This window comes from Anas platyrhynchos, chromosome 5 (genome assembly GCF_047663525.1).
Source record: "Anas platyrhynchos isolate ZD024472 breed Pekin duck chromosome 5, IASCAAS_PekinDuck_T2T, whole genome shotgun sequence".
Lineage (NCBI taxonomy): Eukaryota > Metazoa > Chordata > Aves > Anseriformes > Anatidae > Anas > Anas platyrhynchos.
This window is the reverse complement of record NC_092591.1, coordinates 38,087,370-38,110,983: the sequence shown is the minus strand read 5'-3', so window position 1 is coordinate 38,110,983 and position 23,614 is coordinate 38,087,370. Positions and strand designations below refer to the sequence as shown.

The window sequence follows — 23,614 nt, the reverse complement described above, 5'->3', positions numbered from 1 at the left end:
GATTGCTAATTGGTCTGCAATTTAAAATGGACTCGTTCTGCAAAAGAACCCTGACTTGTCTGTGAGTAAATGCAGATATTAGTCATTTACTGAACTTCTTTTTTTCTAGACAACTCTTTCAATAGGGAATGTCTAGAGAATGGAGTCTTGTTACCTGGTGTTTATTTAAAACAAAAAACAAAACTACAAAAAGAAATCTATAATTTAGAATTCATAAACAGGGACCTAGAAAGAGTGAGGCATGAGTAAAGCCAGATTTTCATGCGTTTTTGTGTATGTTTTTACAATTCAACAAATTACTTAGGAAGTGATTTCTAGCTTAGTGGGAATATTTCACTTTATGTATTGCAACCATTTCTTGTGATTCTTTTCTTTTTAAAGATTTTTTTTTTTAAAGTATCTTGATGAAGGGCAGGGGTACTTGCTGTTCCTTCAAGAATCATCATTTGACACGGGGCTTTTACATCCAGCACAGATGAAGATTCAATTAAGAGGGGAATTAGATGGGGAGGAGAGCACTCTGGTAGATCTGTAAGAAAGGGTGAGATAGAAGGCACTAGCAAAGGGCTGAAGAGGAGAATATGTAGAGGTATCTAGGAAGGGGCATTTTCTTATTACAGTTATACCGTAGATACCCATTATTCTACATTTATTTATGTCTTATATGGAGTTATTACTGATCTGTGTGATTGTGCATAACAAATCTGTGTGCATATATGTCTGAGAATTTAAGTACATGCATACATAAGGGAAGTAGAGAATTCACAAATAATTGAATAAAATCATTTATGTGCATAAGGGATGTTACATAGTTAGGTAAGTTAGGTTCTCTAATGCATCACTTATTTGAACCTAGTAACAGTAACAACAGAATTGTGATGTGTGTTTAACTGATTAGGTATTAATAGGAGCTTTATGTGCAATAACATCTGTTTTCCACTACACTTTTTTTTAATGCTTGGAAATAATACACTTCCTCAGTCTGAGATAAACTGGTTGCTGAGATGCTTTGGTAGTTTTACGTATTCAGCTAGGCAAGAAATGTGCCAGCATACCACATCCTATTTAGTAAATATTCTTGCCATCTAAGTGTTCTTTAGTCTTCAAGTGGCTTTTCCCTGTGTGACGGGCACTATATTTTGTATACAGTCCCCTAGTGAGATGCTGGCCTTCTTAATTACTGTTCTGAGCTATACTGGATTTCACCTGTGGAATATCCTGCCCAGCCTGTATCTGAGCTTTCAGTGCAGCTTTTGTACTGCTCTGTTTCCTTGTTTCCTTGGTTGTTATAGGAAGAAGCTTATGACCTTTGGTGGGTAAGATATTTTTAACATGTGTGGAATGGTTTTGGGGTGTGTTTTTTAATTGTCCTGCGGACAGTAAAATACTCTATTGGGAGTGTTTGTTTCCTTTCATTGTACAGAAGACTGACTTAAACACTAAATTGAAAACATTTATTTAGGTATGCTTTGCCTGAAATTACAAACATTGCACTTGGTTGATATGCGTATTTTACAAGGTTTTACAGATTTCATGTGCCCTTGATCAGCCATTTTAAACTTGCACTCAAAGTTTATCTTGAGTCTTCTGTTCAGTGTACTGATGAGTCTGAGGTTAAAAATAGGTAAAGGAAACGCCTTGGTGGAGTATTCATGTTGGTGATCCAAGTCTACCATGATTTTTTTTTAAAGGCAACCTAGCTAGTGTCTTGATAACATTCCTGTTTTAATGTTATTTAATTGGCTCAGAATGAATGAATAATGAAGATTGTAAAAACAAAAACCATTTCGAAGCTGGTGTTTTGTTACCAGTAAGGGAGGTTCACCTCAGTATTAGCTGACAGTTTTAAAATTTGGGATTTTCTTTGCTGTTGAGAAAGTTTGATATTTTTACATGATGTGTGAGAGAGCATACATTATTTTCATACGCACAACACCCACCATATTTTGGTCTGCAGGAGGATGTGAAAGATACAGATTTGTAGCGCAAAAGACTTCCATGATTTTGATCATAGGTTTTTCTCCCTTTTTATTTTTCATACATTCTTATTTTAAGCTGGTAAGACTAAGCATAAAGTTATACTTGTAAATTGTATAGCTTACTTATCAATCACTCGTTGTATAAGTAAGCAATATATAATTTACATATACACACATGGGAAGGTCTATTGAAATAACTCTTAGTACACAGTGAATCAAGAATGGTTTAGCAAAACAGTTGTTTTCATATTGCAAAATAGTCCCTCTTTCACATTTAGTTATACATGAACTGCAGTTATTGGATCTTTTACATATCAGTGACTTCAGAGGTTTTTTGTAATATGGAATTAAAATTTAAATCATGTATCAGCTTGTTTATATGTTACAGTGACTTGAGGTCCTTGTTTTGATTCTGATATGTTCTGCAAACAAACATCAGAGTGAATAATAGATAACAAATTTACATACATCGTTGTTGATTTAAAATACTGAATACCATTTTTGGTAAAAATCTTAATGCAAACATTACAATGTTATCAGCCTGTTAACTTCTAACTTATTTTTATTTTATTTCCTACCTAGAAGTGGAAGAACTGTTAACTTCTCTTAAGCATATCCAGCACATTTTGGTAGACCCTCAGAGCCAAGAGGATATCTCTCTCATTTTACAGCTTGTTCAAAATACTGATTTTCAGAATGCATTTAAGATACACAATGCAGTTACAGTGCATATGAACAAAGCCAGCCCTCCATATCCTCTCATCTCCAATGCACAAGAACTAGCACAAGAGGTATGTACAGTATGCATCTCTGTGATACATATGTGAAACCTATAATCATAGCTGTTGTTGAAATATGTTCCTGGCAAGCTTGTCTGGGTTACTGAATGTTAAATATAAAATGGTTATAATAGTCACTGATTGCTATATCCAGTTTTTCCACATTTCCAGACAGTAACCAGAAAAGTATTTTAGGGATAAGAACTCGCTTTTTTAGCATGGGTAGATATGCAACAGAAAAGCTATGGTTTAAACATAGACATGAGAGCAATTATGAAAATGTAACTTCTTGCATTCAGTATTCTTTATTCCAAGCATTCAGAAATTGAATTACAGTTCTGTTATTGTGACTTTCCTCCAAGTTGAGCCATGGTAAAGAGGCGTCTCTGAAAATATAACTGTACTGGAAAACAAGCATTCTGTTCTAAAGGGAGCAACAGATACCTTCATACTTAATTCCTGTGTTCTGATGACTGCTGTGCTAGTCAGATTACATTTAATTTTGTCTGACAGATGACAATTCTTTTATAAGACCTGATATGGTTTTTAGAAATTAATAAAGTATGCTCTTAGAAAATTAAGGTTTTTAACTTCAGTCTTTCCAGTGAGATCTTAACCGTTTGAAATACTTTGAATACAGTTTCAGTCAAGTTAGCTGTTTTCTTTGAGTTTTATTCACTTGAATACTGATGATCAATACCTGTATAAATAGCTTTATAATCAGTAGAAGTAATTTATGGAAAATTAATCAGATATGAAGTTGCTGAGAACAGAATGAGTTTTCACACAGGGCTGGATGTGGCTAGACCTCTGAGAGAGTGGCTGCTGGTTCACGTTACCTGCATGCTCCATGGCCTGGTGCCTGAGGGTAGTGCAGGGCAGTGAGGCCGCACCTGTGTGGACATCCTCTTTTAACTTGAAGCTGGCTAGTATGAATGCACCACGGCGTGAGTGCGGTGTAACAAGGTTGTATTCAGCAAAGCCAGATCCAGAGGCTAGGTAAATGCACTCAGTCAACCAAACTCACCTGCTCTGAAACCCAGCTCATGTGAGCCAGTATATAAGCATTTTCTAGTTACTCAAAGGCACCTCACTTTAATTTCAGCATGGCAGTAACATGATTTTCCTAGTATCTGGTTTTCTTTGTCCAATTAGAAGCATTTTTTTCAACATCTCTTTACACTGTCCTTTTCCTAGTTTTTCATCTTGCAAATAAAGAAAACGTAGCAAGCTTGGAGTTCTTCGGCAGAAGAAATTGCAAATTCTTGAGGGATGTCACTTAAATGGTCTCTAAAGGCACAGTGTGCTGATTAATTTGCAGCTCTGGATTTTCCTGTTTAGGTTTGTCAGTAAGATTGCACCAAAACCAAGTGGGAGTATTTTACCTATGAGCTTGCCTCTGGCTTATTAGTCTGCCTCTAGGCTGCTACAAGATGCTCACGAGGCTTCTTCAGTGTCTGTGAGCCTGAAGGAACCTTTTAAGTTAACTTCCATTTGTAAACTACTTCCCCAAACACACACTTCATCCAGACCTAGTTTGTGTTTTTACTCAGATGCACGTCAGTTTTTGAACCTCCACTTACATATATGAAGTTACAGATCCATCTCTTAGGAAATCTGGTTGGGTCATCATCCCGTTGCCACCCCCCAGTGGATATGAAAGTGTTTAATGGATGTTTCCAAGAAGAGTATATGCTTTCCAACTCTAAATTACTCCTGCAAGCCACAATCTTCTGGTGACTAGCAAAGCTCTATTAGCGTAGGAAAACTATAGGTCTGTTTTTAAACTTTCATATTCTTCCCTGCAATCTTCTCTACCCCTCACTTTCTCAACACACTCCTCTGTTTTTTCAGGTAGTTTCATAAATCCTAAGATCAGAAAACAGTGCAAAGCCTGTTTTGTCTTAGCAACAATACAAAAAGAAATTTAAGCATAAAGAAAATATTTAATCCAATGGATTCTGTCATCACCCAGAAGAGTATTACATAAAAGGCAAACGTTCCTGCTCTCATTTTGGTATTTCATCTCCCATCCCTGTCTTGCTGCAGCCTTGAAATTCCTGAAGAGGCAATATATTGCATATGTCTGTTCCCATTTTCTGATGTAATTTAGATTCAGCTTCTTGCATATTTAAGTGACTTACATTTTGCAATATGTTAAGTAGGATCCTGAAGTGATTCAGCTGAAAATTCAGGACAAATATTTCTGTGACTAACAAAAGCGTCTCAAGAGGAAGACCTTAATGCCTCCATTCGTGTTATTCTGTATTTTCTAGTCTTGTCGGAACAGAAGACACGGACTCATTTTTCAAATCTCGTATTCCTTTTGGAAAGGTCTCTTTTTTGGCTTATTAAGGTCTCTATTAACAAGAAAGGAAATTTTCTGCTTCAGAAAAGAATATTCTCTACCTCCTATCCCAAGCAAAGTCTCTGGCTTGTGTGCCCAGATTTTTGCTTGTAGTGTGGCTTGTTTGTGCCTTTACCCCTGAACACAAGCATGGGAAGCTCCCCCAGAAAGCAGTTTTCATCTTTCTAGAGCTTTGCCTACATCAGGGTGTTTTTAAAGACACTTGCAAAAGCCTGAACAACAAGATACTGATAACATCTGACAATACAAGACATTACAAGGAAGAAAAATAGCATATACATGCATAACATTATGTTAATGTGCATATTTTAGTGTACAGGTCATCAGTGACAGTACACAACCCTGAAACAGTTTTGTAGCGCATGTCCCAGTTTAAAGCTACAAACATCTGTTTTGTTGGAGGGTTTATGGTGTGGAAGAGAACCTGTTCTAGAGTTCATGTATCTGCAGCCCTAACACAAAAAGTTCGCAACACAACTTCATATTTCAACAGAAATTTTCTTCTTCCCTTAAAAGAAAAAAGGTAAAGATTCCTATTAAACATATTTCCAAGGGTAGAGTTTGGGGGACGTTTTCATTTGCCACACTGAACTGTGATTCAAAAATCTGTTTTCATTTACTCTTTAAACGGTTATTTACTTTTATAAAACAATGTGTGTGAACAATGTGTTGTAAAAACTTTTTAGCTTTTAGTTTTTTTGTTAACCATTAACAGTACATTAGAGGGGAATGGTGCACTTTTGTTTTCTCATCTTCTGTAGGGAATTCTTAAAATTACTAGTGTACTTGTACTTAAGTTTTCTCTCTGCTTCTGGTAATCAGGCACAAACAACTCAAGATTTTTCTTTAATCTTATTTTTAAGAAACCTTTATTGAATTGAAAAAGCGGAATGGAGCATTTAGGCTTAAAGAATTTATTTTAGAGAGCTAATCTCTGTGTGTAGTCTGCCTATAAAAATAGCCATTAAATATCAAGTGTAATTAAATTGATTTTTAATCCATTTAAACTTGACTAAAATGGGGGCAAGGATTATGGGAATATGATTTGAATCTTGACCTTGTAAGAATATTTGATTTAACATTCAAGACAGTGTGTAATTTGTGGCTTGTAACACAGCATATCAGATACCTTGGAAGATGTTCTTGCTATTTAATATACTTAATAGATTCGATTTCTATAAGCTATATTTCTAAATACTTAATACTGTTGACTACAGCATGTGTAGGTAATTAAAATAGATCAGTGCTTCTCAGAGGATGTGCTTCAACCATGATACTAAATGATTAGATAATAAATTCCCCTTTCTATTAGAAAAGGGGGAAGTAAGGAAGGAGGAGCTATTGGAGTATTTGAATAATGTAATTATTCAAAACAAAAGTTCAGTTGGTTGGGCTAAGTTACAAGGCATGTCAAAATGAAGACGGATAGGAGATGCTGTCCCTGGCATTTTGTTCATAAAAATCCCACTCTTCTGGTTTTGTCTGGAAAACTGCAGTAAGAAGATAAAAGGAGGGGCAAGCCAAACATAACTGCCTTTCTGTAATTGGTTGTTTGCCTTTATTTCAGGATATTTCATCTGTGCATCATGTTGCAACTAGGAAAATGTTACCATAAATAATGTATATTTTTGGTAGCTCTTATGCAAAATACATGTACTTAATTTCTTGTACAAATTCACAAAGAATTGCAAGTTCACTTTTGAGAAATGTACTACATGTCTGTAATGATTACATCTTTTCCTCTGGCATCTGGCCACATGTTCAAAATGTTGCCTTGCTTGCAGGACTTTTATATTTATTTCTGAAAGGGTTTTTCTAGTTTTAAAAACAAACAAAAAATAAACTCTCAAAGTTTGGATAAGTAAGGCTTTAAAACTTCTAGCTTTTTCAAGACAAGAGATGAAAGATCATTGAATGTTAGGGACTTTAAATAAATCTCTAAGAAATTGTCTTGTGTAGAAGAGAGAAAAGAGGGAGGAAAAGTTTCTGATTCCATTAGTGAGATATATTCACTAGAACATCTGATAAATGACATCCCAAAATTCAGACTAAGCTTCCTGGCAGCTGCAGAGATATAACTGTGGTCAGGCCTATGTGAAGCTGAATTCTTTCTTATCTCTAGAATTTTGAGGAGACTAGGTGTAGGGCTTTTTTCAAAAAAAAAAAAAAGAAGGCGGGGAGAGGAGGGTGCAAAAAAAAAAAAGACACCATAAGTTGTCTTCTTGTTTGACTTTTCTAAGTTATAACAGGTTTGTTTACCATAAGGCATATTCTAGAGATGTCAGAAGGAAAGCTGCTGGGGGCTGTGTCAGGTTTATTGCTAAGCCCAGGAACTTGTTCCAGATGGTGGTGTTTTGTTGGCAATGTGAAGATCTTGCTCCATGGAACGATTCATTTAGTAGCTTTTGCTAGACTTTAAAAGTTACATTTACTGTTTTCAGTTCTATTATCTGGTAGCATCCATGAGAGTTGTTAGCATTTCTGCAGGTAATTACAGAATAAAGGCTTTTTATACATTGTTAGTTCAAAAAAAGTCATTTTCACTTGGTACAGTGAGTTTTCTGAATTACATTACGTTTTTTCATTCTTAAGAGTAAAAAGCTCTTGGGAAATAAATGTTTTCCATCTCACAGAACACTGCTGTTATATTTGTAATCTGCTCATGATGCCTCCAGATTTTTTAGTGCTGCTGGACTGGTGTGCTTTTGATGCAGATTAAAAGCCTGAAGATAATGGCTATGGAAAGTATCTTCTTCAGCCTTGCCTTCAGATACAGGGAATGTCCCCGCTCTTGGCTTTCCCTTGAAGCATACAGGGAGGGATTCCTTGCCAGAAATGATGGCAAGGCCTCTTCAACTGAATGAGAATGCAAACCTTTTTTGGCAACAAAAGCTGCTTGAGCAAAAACAGTCCTTGTGTTAATGTGCATTATGTTATTTTCCCTGGCAAAAATCAGCTGAAGAAACCTGGTTTATTGGGATGTTGGTATTTTAAGTTTTGACTCTTACACTTTCTGAGGCAGGGGCTCCAGCAAGTGTTGCAAAACCTGTTTTGGAATAAAACCTGTTTTGGAATCTTTGGTCTTGCTGCTGCTCAAAATATTGGGCAGAAATAAACCATCTGCTTTTAAGGAAAAGGAAATGTAGTCACTTCAGTGAGAAATCAGTCTATTAGAAAAGACCTAGCATATTCACACAGTAGAATTCATGGTGGCTGATTGTGCTATTAGGTTCCTTTCTGGAATTTAACTTTTTGGTCTATGTCTTCTGTGGTAGCTGAGCTAATTGTTAGTTTCTATTGACAAATATGTGTCACGTACTGGATACCAGCTTACATTCAATAGATAATTACTGAAGCAAGACATGCTGGAGTAGTCTTGTGGTCTCATCATATGTTTTTCTAACGTGTGCTAAACTAGGCTCAGTTTAGGCTCAGACTAGGCTAGTTAGTTTAACAATTATATGCACGTATTTTACAATTAGTAAAACAAATAATTGCAACTATTTTTTTTTTTGCTTGAGTTAGAGGAGGGAGGATTGATAAATCACTAGGTAGAATAAAAGCTTTACTACTTGATTTCTTTTTAGGTACAGAGTGTTTTGAAACCCAGTCACCACAAGGATGGGCAGGAGCTTAATGCTTTGCTGAATGCCCCTCACATGCAGGTAAGACAAAAAGGGACTTCTAATCTGTAGGATACATTTCCTGATGCTGTTTTGAGCATCAGCACCAATGTCTGGGGTTCTTTTTTAAGAAGGAGATATCACAAGTATAGTCACAACACTGTGTTCGAAATATTAATTGTAGTGTTTTCCAAATTAATTGGAAAATTTTGCCAAGTGTTTAGCAGTAGGCACTACATAGCTGTGATAAATCTTTCATAGCTTTAGTCAGTGTCCAGTATTCTGTATATACAAAGACTTTCCAAATAGCATAATTTCGTTGATTTTTGCTTTTTTGTGTACATATGAAATGTAAAATTTTCTCTAACAAATAATTTTCTTTAACACAAGGCACTTCTACTGGCTCACGATAAGGTTGCAGAGCAAGAAATGCAACCAGAGCCTGTGACAGATGAAAGAATTTATGAGAACGTTGGCACATATGGAGGGGAGACAGTTAAAATAGTTCGTATTGAGAAAGCGCGAGATATTCCATTGGTAAGTATTGGTATTCACTCCATTACATGTAAAGCAGGTAAGCTTTTCTGTCTTTCACAGATTGCTATGAAAATTTGAAAATTTGGATGTGGAAGTTATGTTTAGCTTCTAAATCTCATCATCCACCACCCAGCTTAATGAGAAATGGTCACAGATGACAAACTTGCGTGCATTTTGTTATGACGTTATCATTTAGAGTCTGGACAACTTCTGTCAAGTTGAATTTGGACTTCGACAGAAGTCACTATCCCAGGCTTTGTTTCAGGAGAGCTAATATCCTTCTGCCAACTATGGAAGGTTATTTCTGATGCATTTTTTAAACAAACCTCATCTTCTATGTTGTATCTTTCAAATAAGTGTTTAGTTTCCTTAGGGAAGCTTTTAAAACAGTAATGAATCTTATACTGTAGAGCAGTTCAGTTCTTTAATCAGTGACACTTAGACAAAAACATTAATTTCTTTAAACTCAAGCATTGGTTATAGCTGTTAATTGCATTCTCTTTCAGTCTAAAATGTTCTTCCACTGGCTTGAAATACATACAATAGATGGCATTGAGTTGAATATTTTTAATAAATACAGAATTTGTTACTACTACACAGGGTGCTACTGTTCGTAATGAAATGGATTCTGTCATCATCAGTCGAATAGTCAAAGGAGGTGCTGCAGAGAAGAGTGGGCTGTTACATGAAGGGGATGAAGTTTTGGAGATTAATGGCATTGAGATTCGTGGAAAAGATGTTAATGAAGTTTTTGATTTACTGGTGAGTTGGGCACTTATCGTTTTCTTGTTTTCACTTGTTGAGCAAAAAAATACTCAGACTGAAGCCTGTTGGGTCTGCTTGTCATTAACGTTTTCATATTTAGAACTAGAGGTATTTTCATTCTGATGGCTAGTGTTCACATGTAAAGGGCCATTCCAAGCTTTCTTTCTCGTGCTAAGTGTGATATTACTGACTATGATGTCAGTCAAATGCAAAAATGAATGTGAAAAATGTGAAAGAGTCAATCTGTCATCTTGAGACTTGCTTTTAATGACTTCCAAGAACGTTGCTTACATATGAAAAGCCATGATTTTTTTCATCTTCATCTCTGGCTTAGTCCACAATTAATATATGTGCCTGTATGACTGCGGTCATGTCAGGCTGAGATGGAGTTCATCTTCATAGCAGATGTGTGGTGTTGTGGGTTTAGACTGTGACACCAATGTTTCAGCTGTTGCTGAACAGTGCTTGCCTTCTCTGTCCCTCACTCTGTCCCCACTCATGAGTATGCTTGGGATGAGCAAGAGGTTGGGAGGGGACACAGCTGGGACAGATGTCCTGAATTGACCAAAATAGTATTTCATACCATGTAACATCATGCTCAGCAACAAAAAATGGGCAGTAAGTGATTACCTCTGCATCACTTTTTTTGAAAATTCACTTATTAAACTGTTTTTATCTCAACCCAAGAGGTTTTTCTTGACGTTAGTCTCCTGATTCTCTCCCAAGCTTGCCTTGGGAAGGGGAGGGAGTAAGCAGTTGGCAGAGGGAGGCTCATAGTTGCTGGCCAGGCTTAACCAACCACAAATTGTTTCACATGGGACCTTCACATAAACAGACTTCTTACTCTTTTCCTCCTGATAAAAACTTTTTTGTCTAGTGGTTTACCAAGATAGGTATTTTTCTGTTTGTTACCCATTTAACATTCATAGCAAAGCTATACATCAGTTCAAAAGCTGCGATGCAAAACAGGCAAAAAATCCATCAGACACTAGTAAATGTAGAAACATTCTCTCTAAGGACCTGCAAGGTAGGGTGCTAATAACTGGGAATTACAAGTATTTCCCTTTGCCCGGTACTGCTCTTATGCTCTATGGGACAGTGTTTTGAATGTGCTTAACAGATAATTCAACTCTGGCAGTTCAGTTCTCTGCAGAGATCTTGTTCCGCACTTGAACAGGTCCTGCAAATGAGAGTTCCAGAATAAGACTTAGAGCCATAGAACGTAAGAGCAATTGGTTAAAAAAATAAAATCTTAGTTTAAGAAACTAATTTTTAATCTTTATGGTTATTTGTTGTCTTTTATTTTGTAATGCAAAGCTGAAGTTTTAAAAAGCTTCATTCCCCAAGTAATACATAACAAGCACAGGAGAAATAAAGTACTTTCCTCCTAATTCTTGCTTCACCCCTTGCAACTAAAATGGTTATGGCCTGGTGCATGACTTCAGTCAAGATTATTCATGCTATCACTTGAAAATTCTGCACATTCCTAAAGAAGCTGTGCATACTGACTAAAAATGGTGGATTTTCCTTTCCTGCAGCCTAATCATGTTATGCTCAGTTATGTTAATTTAAGCCCTAGGTCTGAATTTTTTGTGATGTGTGTACACTTCAGTTTTATGAACATGAATTATTATGGTTCATGGAATGATGCATAGGAAGTGAGACACGTAGGCCTCTTCAGGGGCTGGCACGTAGGCCTCTTCAGGGGCTGGCACTTGCATTTTATCTAGATGTTCTTTATGTGTGCAAAATCACTCTGAACAAAAGTGTGCAAACAACTAAGAGTTCTTTAAAGCCAGGATACATTAAATTCTACTTTCTTTGTAGATACTGGCTATATCAATATTAGATACTTCACAGAAGCAGGAGTTGAGTGTGCTAATTAAATTTTTAAAAAGTGTTTTGTATACTTTGGTAATGTTAACAGCATAAAAGCATAGTGGTAATGTTTAGATTTGAAAATGCCATTCCATTTAAGCAGTTTTAGGATCATCTTCCACATGTTTTTTTCCTGACAGCATAGTTACTTTGTGTTTTCAAATAGAACAAGAGAATATAGTTCTTGGTAATCCATTTCTCTCAAGTCTCTACTTCAGTGTTACAGGTGTTCCACTTCAAATAATGTATTTTTATACATGATCTGGAACTCTAGGCTTTTTAAATATGAATTGGCTTTCTAGTCTGTTGCTTAATTGCTGCATCTGTATCTGTACTATATTTTTTAAATCAGAGAGAGATGATGTGCTTTCAGGAACTGCTGTTTTGAATTTTAAAAACATTTTCTAAAACATTATTTATTAGAATTCTTAAATCTTAAGGCAGATTTTAATGCTGTATGTTAATCTATTTTTCCTCTCAGGCTGACATGCACGGCACTCTGACCTTCGTGTTGATTCCCAGTCAACAGAGCAAGCCACCTCCTGCAAAGGAGACAGTTGTAAGTAGTTTTACGTAAGTTCTTGACCTTGATACATACCCTGTTTTTCCAGTAGTGCTAAGAAAGTTGTTCTGTAGGTCATTTACATTGTGGAACACACACAGAAAAAGAATTGTTTTAATTGTTTAATCATTACCAGTCTAACACCTGAATTAACGACTGAAAATTATTGACAGTGATAAGCTGAAGCATACAGTATATTTTTAACCCTGTTTCTAAAATTTCTAAAATATTTTCTATATTAAGAAAATATAGAAGTAGCACCACCTATGTTTGTGAAATTCTATTTGGAAATCCGTAGTTTCTCTCTATATCAATCAGATACTCTAATTTTGTAATTTTTACTGTAATTTGCAAGTATCCTTTGGGAGAAAAAAAAGTATACTTGGAACTTTGTTCACTATCTTTTAGCTGACATACTTTTCTTAAGATAGCTTCAACAATTGAAAGAAAGAATGCACAGATTTCTATCAAAGCCAACAAAAATAAATTGGTGGTGGCAAAGTAAAGTATTTTTAAAGTAAAACTTTTTCTAAAACACAGAAAATGGATTTTAATCTGTGTTTACTATTTAAAAACAAGTCAGAATATCTATGATTCATTTTGAGTGCAAAGGCCATAAAGTGGTGAAGAAATACTGTAGACTTTAGAGTTAACAAGATTTAAGTTCAGGCATTCACCTCTAAACTATCACAACTGTCTTCTCCATTGCTAACATAGGTAATGATTCTGTTACAATATGTCATATATGCACTACATAAAATGTCCATTCTAAAGGATTTTGGAGTTTTTATATATCAGGCCTCCACTGCAATCACAGAAGATGGGGATGTAACTCTTCAGAAGTTACACGTTTTTTTCTTGTTTTTACATTTGATCTTCCACAGATACATGTGAAAGCACATTTTGACTATGATCCTTCTGATGACCCATACGTCCCCTGCCGAGAGTTAGGCCTGTCTTTTCAAAAAGGAGATATACTCCATGTGATCAGCCAAGAAGATCCAAACTGGTGGCAGGCTTACAGAGATGGAGATGAAGATAACCAACCACTGGCAGGCCTTATTCCTGGTAAATCAACCTCTAGAAAAGCCTTGACAAGCTGTTCCCATAGCTGTAGGGGATAATATTCTGGTTTTGAAAGACTCTTATAGCCTAAAATATCCACTTCCTTAAATATGTGTGACTTTGAACTTTTTGCAGCAGAGCCCACTGTTGGTTATGTAATATACTTTTTTAAAAGATTGACCTTTTAGAAGAATGTCCATGTATAGATGTTAAACCACCACTTCCACTGCAGTTCATCTTTCAAGAATTACTCTCCTTGTCCTGATTCTTACACCATGGGGATTCTGTGGATGCAGAGTTCCCTCTGCTGGCTACAGCAGAAAACTTAGACTTCAACCTGCTCTTTATCTCTGGAGATGAGAGCAGCTGTTATGTTTCTCATTATTTCAAGCTTGAAAAATAAATATTTTCACTTAGCAAAGCGCTTCAGTTACTTGTAACAGTTATGCTTTTTTTCTAACTGCTGGAAGCCTTTGAGTAATTGATGTTTCAGAAATTGAAGTCGTCATATTTCAATGCAAAAATTATATGTACTGTTAATCTGTTACAGATGTGCTCATCTGTTAAACAGTGAACAAAAAACTTTTAAAATTCCATTGAATTAGCCCTGTTATTTTATGGTGATTGAGTGAGATGACAGGAACACTGATTTTAAATATAGCTTAATGTTTTTCAAGCTGAAATTCAAAAAAAAAAAATAATCAAGCATAAATAGAACACATATAACAACAACAACAACAATTAGAAAACCGTATCATCATAGTAGGGAAATATAGTCTTTCCTGTTTTTTTAATTCTCAGGCAAAACTGTACATTGAACTGAATTGTACAAGTGCTCTGCACCTCTTCCTTGATGAATGTATTTTGGAAGCAATAAATAGGTTTCTCAGCAATTTTAACCTCCACAAGTCTCTGGGAATTCTTTTGAAAGGGTCAATCCTATCTAAAATCCAGAGAAATTTTGGGATGCTGTGAGAAGGAAATCAGCTCGTTCCTTAATTCCCACTCACTACTAACATAGCATTGTTGCATTCCTGGAAAAAGTGATAGACAAGCTATATGATAATTCTAAGAAAATACACAAATGCATTTGATGATAATACTAGGTATGTAGCTTGACAGCAAACACAGGCCTTAAAAATAATGCATATTAAAAAAGGCACCCTATGAGTGCTACAAAACGTGCTCAAAAAAAAAAAATCCCTGAAATTTTACTGTAAACATTACCTGAAATAGGTAATGCCATAAAGACAACAGACACATTTGCATAAATATGAGTAAAATCACTTCCAAATACTGTTGGTTTTAAAGGCTGTTGCTAATGTACATGTTCAATATATATTAATTGTGGTCTTGATTTTGATTGAGCTTGACTTTTCTTTTTAAGATTCATTCTATTAGGGTGAGGTAATTTTACATATCTGTGGAAAGCATATTTTCCCCATTGGTTTCTCTTTTATATGACATACTCCACTGGAAATGTCAGGGATATAAAAGCTTAGGAAAAAGTAAAATGAGGAAGTCATTAGAAGAACGTATGGAAATATATATATACACACAGCTGTACGTGGAAATGTTTTTCAAATGTTAACTGCTTTTATCTCTTTTAAATGCTTTAAGGAAAAAGTTTTCAGCAACAAAGAGAAGCAATGAAGCAAACTATAGAAGAAGACAAGGAGCCAGAAAAATCAGGTTAGACACGTGCTTTCCAATGCGGGGGGAGCAGACACTAAGTAATAGAGGTGCTAATTACTATTACCTGGAGCCATGTCAGTGTAGAGTTACAGAAAATTCTGTTTTTATAATACAGAAGTAGTGATTCTTAGAAATACTTGCTGTAGATGAAAACCTAAATTTAGTGATACAAATCTCATGATTTTATCATAAATATGGACAACGTAATTAGGTTAACGTGGAAGAATTTGGAATGCCTCTTTTCTTAATTTTATCTACCAAGTCTCAGTTGAAGTCCTTGCTATGCAGCATTTGCTTCATACACCCTGCTGTTGTAATGAATTGAAAAACATTGTGCTTTCAAAACTGCGGATCCGGATAGTGGGTGGGATGGGAAGCATTTTACTGCATGGGTATGTGATTGTGATGATTTTATTTTGGTTAGGAAAACTCTGGTGTGCAAAGAAAAACAAAAAGAAACGGAAAAAGGTTTTATACAATGCAAATAAAAATGATGGTAAGTAACCTCTTTTATACAGCGTGCATTTAAAAGCAACTATAGGAGATTCTACAAATAGCCTTGTAAAAAGAATGCTTAAATCCAGGCAGTTAAAAATATTGCCTGATGATGGTGTTCTGTGTGGTAGCAGTAGTATGCTTTGTAACAGTATTTAGTGAAAGATACAAAAGAGGTGGTGGGATTAGTAGAGCCATTTAGTGTCTTTAGAAAAGATGAGATAAAACAGCTTTTTAGGCATGGAAGCACTCATAATCTTACAATGGTGAACCACTTTATTATGGTTTTGTAATATGTCGCTATGTATAGTGAAGTTTAGTAAATGAAAACTTTGTCCACAGTGAGTTGTGTAGGCTACTTATACCATATTTTTACAAAAGTACTTTGGGATTGGGATGGTGATTTTTGTTGTTGGGCATAGTGCTATTCTTGTACTAGAAACTTGTTCCTTGTCAAGAAAGCTGTTTACTTAGTTTATATGACTGCTGATGTCATTAGGAAGTGGAAACACCCTTTCTTTCCCCAGAGGGGGAAAAAGAATGACTTGGCTTACTGGACAAGTCAATCTTCTGGGTTTTAGAGGGGAGCTTCCTGAAATTTTGTACAGCATGCAACTAGCAGTAAGGGATAAAATAAATACTGTCATTTTTGTTTTGTTTTTCTGTCAAGATTATGATAACGAAGAAATTTTGACCTATGAGGAAATGTCACTGTATCATCAACCAGCAAATAGGAAACGGCCTATTGTTTTGATCGGTCCACAGAACTGTGGTCAAAATGAACTGCGGCAAAGACTTATGAATAATGAAGTGGACCGCTTTGCCTCTGCGGTTCCCCGTAAGTTTGATGGGCAGATATGATTGCTTATTCTAAATGCTGCGTATAGTCAAATCTCATGATGAGAACTGTAATTAGGAGTTTGGGGTTTTTGAGTCAGCTCTTGGATAAAGGACAAGTTGTATCTTGTGTGGCAAAAAGTGGCTTTGGAAAAGTCAATGCAAATCCAGTGTCTCAACATAATGCTACTGTAACACTGTGACACATGTATATATTTCAGTTTGGATAAAGTTGAAGTGAGTTACAGAAGTTTGACAGATGTGCCAGTTTCTTTTTTAAAGAACTTTTGAACTAGCTATCCTGCATAATTTTAAATTTAGGTGTCCTCAGTGTCTTTCCAAGCTACTTATATTCTACTGGATTTTCTATTTTTAATGTCTTCTATACCTGAAATTAGGTTTATAAACTGCTTAACGTTATAATGTGTTATAAACAACCAACAGTTTTTTCCATGTTCAGAATGCTGCCACACAGGTAATATCATGCCTTACATAACTGACTGTTTATTTCCTAGATGAACATAAGAAGACATCTAAATGTATGTTCAGCCTTTGACCGTTCAATCTCTCCAGGGATATTTATTACATACAATAAAATACCTATATTTCTTGGATGTTTCAAATGCCTTATTTGCTTGATAGTAATACCTCTTCTAACAGAAATATTGATTTATCCTCTTCAGTTCTACAGGTATATCACTGTCTGTTTTTTGTTGCTTTTGTTGTAGATACCACTCGGAGCAGGCGGGAGACTGAAGTAGCTGGCAGAGATTACCATTTCATTTCCCGACAAGCATTTGAGAATGACATAGCTGCGGGGAAGTTTATTGAATATGGCGAATTTGAAAAGAACCTCTATGGTACCAGCATAGACTCCGTGCGGCAAGTAATCAACTCCGGCAAGATATGCCTTTTAAATCTTCATACCCAGGTACAGCAAAAGCTGTTGTCTGTTGTGCTTTAATTCTAGTAGCTACTGTGAAAATCTAAAAGCTATAGTAGGTTTGTGTAACCTTAGTCTGTTCAAGGTCTACTTCCATGTTTATTCCAAGTTTTTTTCAGTGATGTTTAGGTGACTCTATTTAGTGTCTTGTGTATATTTACAAACAAGGAACAAGAAGGTTACGTTTATAACATCTTTTGTATCTGTGCTGAAGTTAAAAGGGACCTTGGTTTCTAGATATTTCTCACCAAATATCTCAATTGAAAAATTAACTAAAATAAAATTTGTCCCTAACTGTTGCAATTACTCTAGGAGCTCTGAGGCTTTTGAAGATGAAGTTGTTTGTGATTATACTTGGAAACTGCATTTGGGAAATGTGTTTATGCAGTCCTATAAGAGGCAGGGTTAAAGTACATCAAATCAACAAAATTGAACAGCTCTTTAATTATGACCTTTTGATTATAGAGAAAGAAGAAATAAACTATGCATGCAGACCTCAACTTTGAAATTTAGGCAAATGTAGGAGGTCTAATCATGGAACACAGCTGATCTGTTATGCCATACTGTATACATGTCTGCTGCTGTTCCAGGTGCTGTAAGAGATTCCCTAGAACTTAGACACATCAATAAAGTCTGGTAGTATGGATGCTAGAATAAGCCATCATCAGTTGGGACTGTGATGCCTTGCTAGAATTGCTCATGGGTATCACAAAGCACGTAATAAGTTGAAAATTTTTAATACTTTGAAAATTGACTTGCTCTAATTCTGTGGTTGCAAAATCTACCTCAGAGATAGTAGCTTGTCCCAAGACAGACAGAAGGAAGCTTTTGGAAAAATTAAACTACAGTCAGGTTCTTTTTATTTTCCATCTCTCAGTACATATGTAGTCTGCAAAAAGTATGCTGAGGATGTAGTGTATTTAGTGTCCTTTATTTTAATCTTAAAAACTGGAAAGGATAAACTGAAATTTTCTTGATTGGTATTTAAACGTTTTTCTCTCAATTAAAAGCTCATACCATTCCCTAGCATTGTAAGGAAACTTGCTTCAATTTAGGTGACTTTTTTGCTTTTGCATACTGAAAGGTATTCCTTCAGTTTAAGTTAGTCTTGAACAAAAGTAAAGGTGTGGGTTCCATAAAGTTTTTGTTTTGTTTTGTTTTTAAAAAAAAGTTGGAGTACCAGTTTTATAGCCCATGGTGACTACACTGTGAGTGGTAGTAATAATACTGTTATGGTCAATTGTGCAGAAATTGGTTAGCTGTTCAATAATTAATCCTTTTTCTGCAGTCATTGAAGACACTACGGAATTCTGACTTGAAGCCATATATAATATTTGTTGCACCACCTTCACAAGAGAGATTGCGTGCTTTATTGGCCAAAGAAGGGAAAAACCCAAAGGTAATGCATTTAACACCTCTTCTGAAACCTTTGTTTAATTTACAGATCTGAATTGTTTTTGGTAAACAAATTAATATACTCTTTCTCTGGAACTGGGAGATGGTAATGGTACTGATGGTACACGGGAAGTGGTACAGTTAGAGATCTGTTTGCTGCAGGTCAGTAAGCAGACCGTACTTGGGGGGGGCACAGCATGCTTTCCTTAACTGAATGTGAGAGGTATGGAGTAAGAGGATCCATTGCTAGTTCAGTTGTCCTGGGTCACAGTGCTGGTCTCCGCATTTGGGTACAAAAATGCGACCCTTTATTTCAAAACTACAGAAATCCTGCTCTGTCTTCAAGTAAATCTTGGAGGAACTCTAAGGAGCATTTTTTTTCTTTCAGAATTTACCTGGCCTTGGAAAAGTACTTGAAAATGTATTAACTTTTTAGATAAATTAATCTTTACATTTGATCTTCTAGGCTCACTTTTCAAGTTTTGAGTTTTCTGAGATCTCAGCTTATCACCTCAGTTCAGGTGATTTTGTTAAATGAGAAGTCAGTTCTGCTGAGTGGAATTACAACCCACAAATGTATCCAAGGTGTCTGAAAGCTCTGAAAAGGCCCTTACTGGTTTATGGGATACAAAGTGCATATTGCTATGATAATGCAGTATATAACTGGTAGATTCCACTTAGCCTTCTACCTGGAATCAACCTTACAGTGTGGGGAGTACTTTTCAACCCCCAGAGTGTTAATTTAGCATAATGTAGCTCAGACTAAGGAAGAACAGTTCTCACAGCATAACTGCATCTACTCATAAGGACTCCTGATACAGCTGTTGATCAGGAATTGCTCCTCGCACTGTTCTAAGCTGTTTTGCCCTCCTTACGTGATGCAAGGGTGATGCATGTATGTTATGGATGTAAAACCTAAAAGGGAATTAGTCAAAACCTTAAAACAGGGATTTTTTTTTTTGTCAGGGTTAAAAATAATCGTATTCTCTACATGGATAAGTTTCCTCCTCCTCTCTGCAATCTTCAGTCTTTTCTGGAAAGATGATAAGCATAGCAACCTAATTTTTTGAGCCCCAGTCAGATGCATGTCATAAAAGGAGCAGTGCTTTGTCTTCCTCATTTACTTCAGTCTGGGACAGTTGTACTGGAGTGCCACTTGTGGCCAGCCAGAAATCATAGTCTTGAATACCTTTGGTTTTAAAATATGTCATGGTTCATTGTAGTCATAGACTTAGCTATCAGTAGCTGATGATGCCATGAAAATTTATGTAGAAAACCTGAGTTGTTATATTTTGCTACTCTTGTTATGGGGGAGAGGTGTACACACATGCAATAACTCCCTGTTTTTGATTGCAGCCAGAAGAGCTGAGAGAAATCATAGAGAAGACGAGGGAGATGGAACAAAACAATGGTCACTATTTTGACACAGCAATTGTGAATTCTGATCTTGACAAGGCGTATCAAGAGTTACTGCGGTTAATAAACAAACTTGACACAGAGCCCCAGTGGGTACCCTCTACCTGGCTACGATGAGAGAGAATCATTCCAAGGGACAAATGGATTTCAATCTAGTGATCACTCTAAGGGGATCGTATGTAGGTCTGCTCAGTTCTAGTAATAAGTGTGTGAGCTCTATAGACCTCAGTGGCTGCATCCTTTGCAAGTGGAATAGTTTATTATTGAAAAAATGTACTAATCAGCTTGAGCTGATTTAACTGATCTAAAGATTGTCCAAATGTTCTTTCTCTGTGGTCTAGAAATGGAGACCTTGTCAGTACTAAGCTTTAGATAGTTTTTTCTAGCAACAACTTTTATATAAAAATCCACATTTTTCTACCTAGTCACTCTTAGGAAATCAAAGATTTTAAGTGTGTATGTGTGTGTGTATGTGTATATACAGTCCATGTTGTCACATAGTTATAAATATGAATGTTATTTAACACTTAACTTAATGACTTTGTGGGACATGATGGTAGTTTGAGTGTAATTCTACAGATCCTTGGGTGGAGAAATAATATACACATAAAAATTCTAATATTAATGACAAATCTCTACTTTTCAAAAAATTGAAAAACAAAGATGCCACTGGTCTGGAGCTGCCCTTTGAGGTTTGAATTTATATTTTAATTCTAAAAAACATTCCACTTTCGAAATAGCACTGTAATTGGAAAATGTGTATAATGTAAATATTTTGATCCTTGTATCTTTTTAGTCAGACTTTTAAAATCAGATTTGACTGCACATTAATTTTAGGTCCAATCAAAGATAAATATTATATTGATCTTTTAGATTTGATATTTTTTATGGAATTTTCTTTAAAACATCAGCTGATTGGAGCCACTGTTCTCCACAGATCTCTACAGATATTTAGAAAGGCAGAGGTTATATTTTTATGAAAAATATATAGTTGTAAAACACTTCTTGGAAGTCAACTTAAGCTCTCATGTTTTATAACAGATTACTGGCTAAAACAGACTGATGTGCTAAACATTGGAAGATAAGTGGGTATTTTAATCTCTGCAAATGGTTTATGGTATGGCTGTTGGTCTAATGGATAACTAACTGGAATTAAAATAGCTGAATGTAGCTATTGCGTTACAAACAAGCATTGTAATTCACTAGCCTACATGCTGTCCTGCATTTGCTCAGTACTGCAGTAAAAGTATGCGTGAAACACTGGTAACTGAAGTCACAAGAATAGAATGCAAGAAAGGGGGATATTTGTAACTGTTAGAACAAAAAAGCTTGAAACAAGTGAACAAAAAGGCAAGGTCTGTCTGCATCCTAGTGTGTTTGGTGAAGCAATGAGAACATCTCTGCATCCTCAAATTCTGAGCAGTGAGGGCTTAACTACAAAGGCTACGCACCTGCAGTAGGGCTGTTCTGTTGCTGAAGCTGACTGAGTAGTAGTGTCTCAGCTGTTTTGGTTTTGGGTAGCACAAAGAACCCTGAATGTGAATATCTCTTAATTTTAGCCATAGTGTTTCTGAATTCTTACAGGTAAAACACTGGAGTTAGGTCAACATGTTGTTCGCTCCTGTCTATTGCTGAAGGATTAAAAAGTAGTTGATTTTTTCCATACTGTCTTGCATATGTTCTTTCTTCAAGTTTCAATGGAACAAACTCATACCCATAGTTGAATAGAGGACTCTAAGTATACAGGAAACATAAGGAAATTTTCAGATAACTTTCCTAGTTACTGAGCTAACATTGTGCATTTAAAAATTAAAGCATAGAGTGCGTTCCTGTCTTGTTAGGAAGCATTTGCAGGTTTAATATTTAGGGCTGAGAAGCAATAAGCAGTTAATGAGGCTAAGTAATGACCCTTCGGAAAAAGTTCAAATCTTTAATATCTTCAGTTTGCTGATAGAAATAATATAATAATGTTCTAGCTGTTGGTTTAAGGGCTAGATATTCAAGATAATAGCTTTTTGCCTCACATTGCAGGCACATTGTCGGTTTAATAAATTGTTTGAAAACAACACCATTCAGGTATATTGGATAAACACTGTTTCATAGATGACAAAATATTATATCAGTTCTACCCTTTTTTAAGAAAGATGATTGTAGAAGTATTAGCCTTTTTGGTATTGACTGCTTCATAGTTGGGCAAGAAGATGGAAAGCAGTAAAATGTATTCTTTAAGGGGGTAACCTAGCTCAGCTACGTAAGTACTGTCCAAATTCTTGCAGTCACAGTCAGCTCGAGACAGTTGCTGAACCCTCTTCTGTATTCAGCATTTATAGCCAGTGTCTTTCAAAGTAAATCATACTGTTAATGTATTTGATGTTCTTCTCCCCAGTTTTTCTGAAATGGTGTACAGAGGCTGGTTTTATACCAACAAGTTTTGAATGTAGACTCAAGTACCATTGAAGTTCAGCTCTACTCTCTTAATTCCCAAGGCACGCAATGCATGCTGATACCCATACAAAGAGGTGCTATGGTAGTTATAACCACTGAGCAGTGGACCTGGTGGTCCATCTGCCACCAGTTTGGACCTGGAACTACCTTGTGTAAGAAATGATTCTGCCTTTTTTTTTTTTTTTAATGAAGTGTGTATTAATTCCCTTGAGAGTAAAAGAGAATATGCAAACTTCAGTGGTGAAACACTTTGTCACAGGCTTTGTAGTGAGCTGTGTCAGACTGAAATGAAGGTATCTGCATTTTTACCAGTCCAGATTTAATTAAACGTTAGCTGAATTGCATAAAACTTTGAATGTAATTATATGTGACTTTTTAAAATATATGGTGGGGGTTTAATGCCTTAATTAAGGTAACTTTACTGAGACCTGTGGTTAGCCCCACATCATACTTTTATATGTGTATCTGCACTCTGTATTTTGAGACATCATGAACTGCACACTAATGTAAAAATGTAAAATATTTCTAGATTTAAAATAAATCACTGTACAATTTTACTACTTCTAGTGAATCTTGGAAGTCGTCTTCATGTTGTTTTGCTGGATGTGTGAAAGATGCTGTAACCCATCAGTGCCCTAGATGTTCTCCTTACCTCTCCCACTGGATGCGTGGTGTCAGAAGGGAACAGACTGCAGAGAGAAACTGTAGACCTAAGAAGACCGCAATCTTACTGTAGCTTTCTTACTGATGCTGCCTGATCTTCTCAATTCAGTTTCATCCTTGTACTTTGGGGGGAAAAAAGTCATTTCAGCTAAATTCCGAGACTTTATGA

General features: G+C 35.9%; 1 protein-coding gene across 3 annotated transcripts in view; it reads left to right on the top strand.

Moving 5' to 3' along the window:
- PALS1 (protein associated with LIN7 1, MAGUK p55 family member) overlaps window positions 1-23,339 on the top strand; it is a 49,460-nt gene extending 26,121 nt beyond the window's left edge. For all 3 annotated transcript variants that reach the window (XM_027459583.3, XM_072038884.1, XM_072038885.1), the window contains 12 exons: window positions 2,562-2,770; window positions 8,714-8,791; window positions 9,140-9,286; window positions 9,887-10,048; window positions 12,411-12,488; window positions 13,376-13,559; window positions 15,177-15,248; window positions 15,676-15,747; window positions 16,417-16,584; window positions 17,312-17,514; window positions 18,815-18,925; window positions 20,278-23,339. In XM_027459583.3, coding sequence (XP_027315384.1) covers window positions 2,562-2,770; window positions 8,714-8,791; window positions 9,140-9,286; window positions 9,887-10,048; window positions 12,411-12,488; window positions 13,376-13,559; window positions 15,177-15,248; window positions 15,676-15,747; window positions 16,417-16,584; window positions 17,312-17,514; window positions 18,815-18,925; window positions 20,278-20,454 — 1,661 coding nt within the window. In that variant the 3' untranslated portion in view covers window positions 20,455-23,339. The remainder of the gene's footprint in view (window positions 1-2,561; window positions 2,771-8,713; window positions 8,792-9,139; window positions 9,287-9,886; window positions 10,049-12,410; window positions 12,489-13,375; window positions 13,560-15,176; window positions 15,249-15,675; window positions 15,748-16,416; window positions 16,585-17,311; window positions 17,515-18,814; window positions 18,926-20,277) is intronic.
- The last annotated feature ends 275 nt before the right edge of the window (window positions 23,340-23,614 follow it).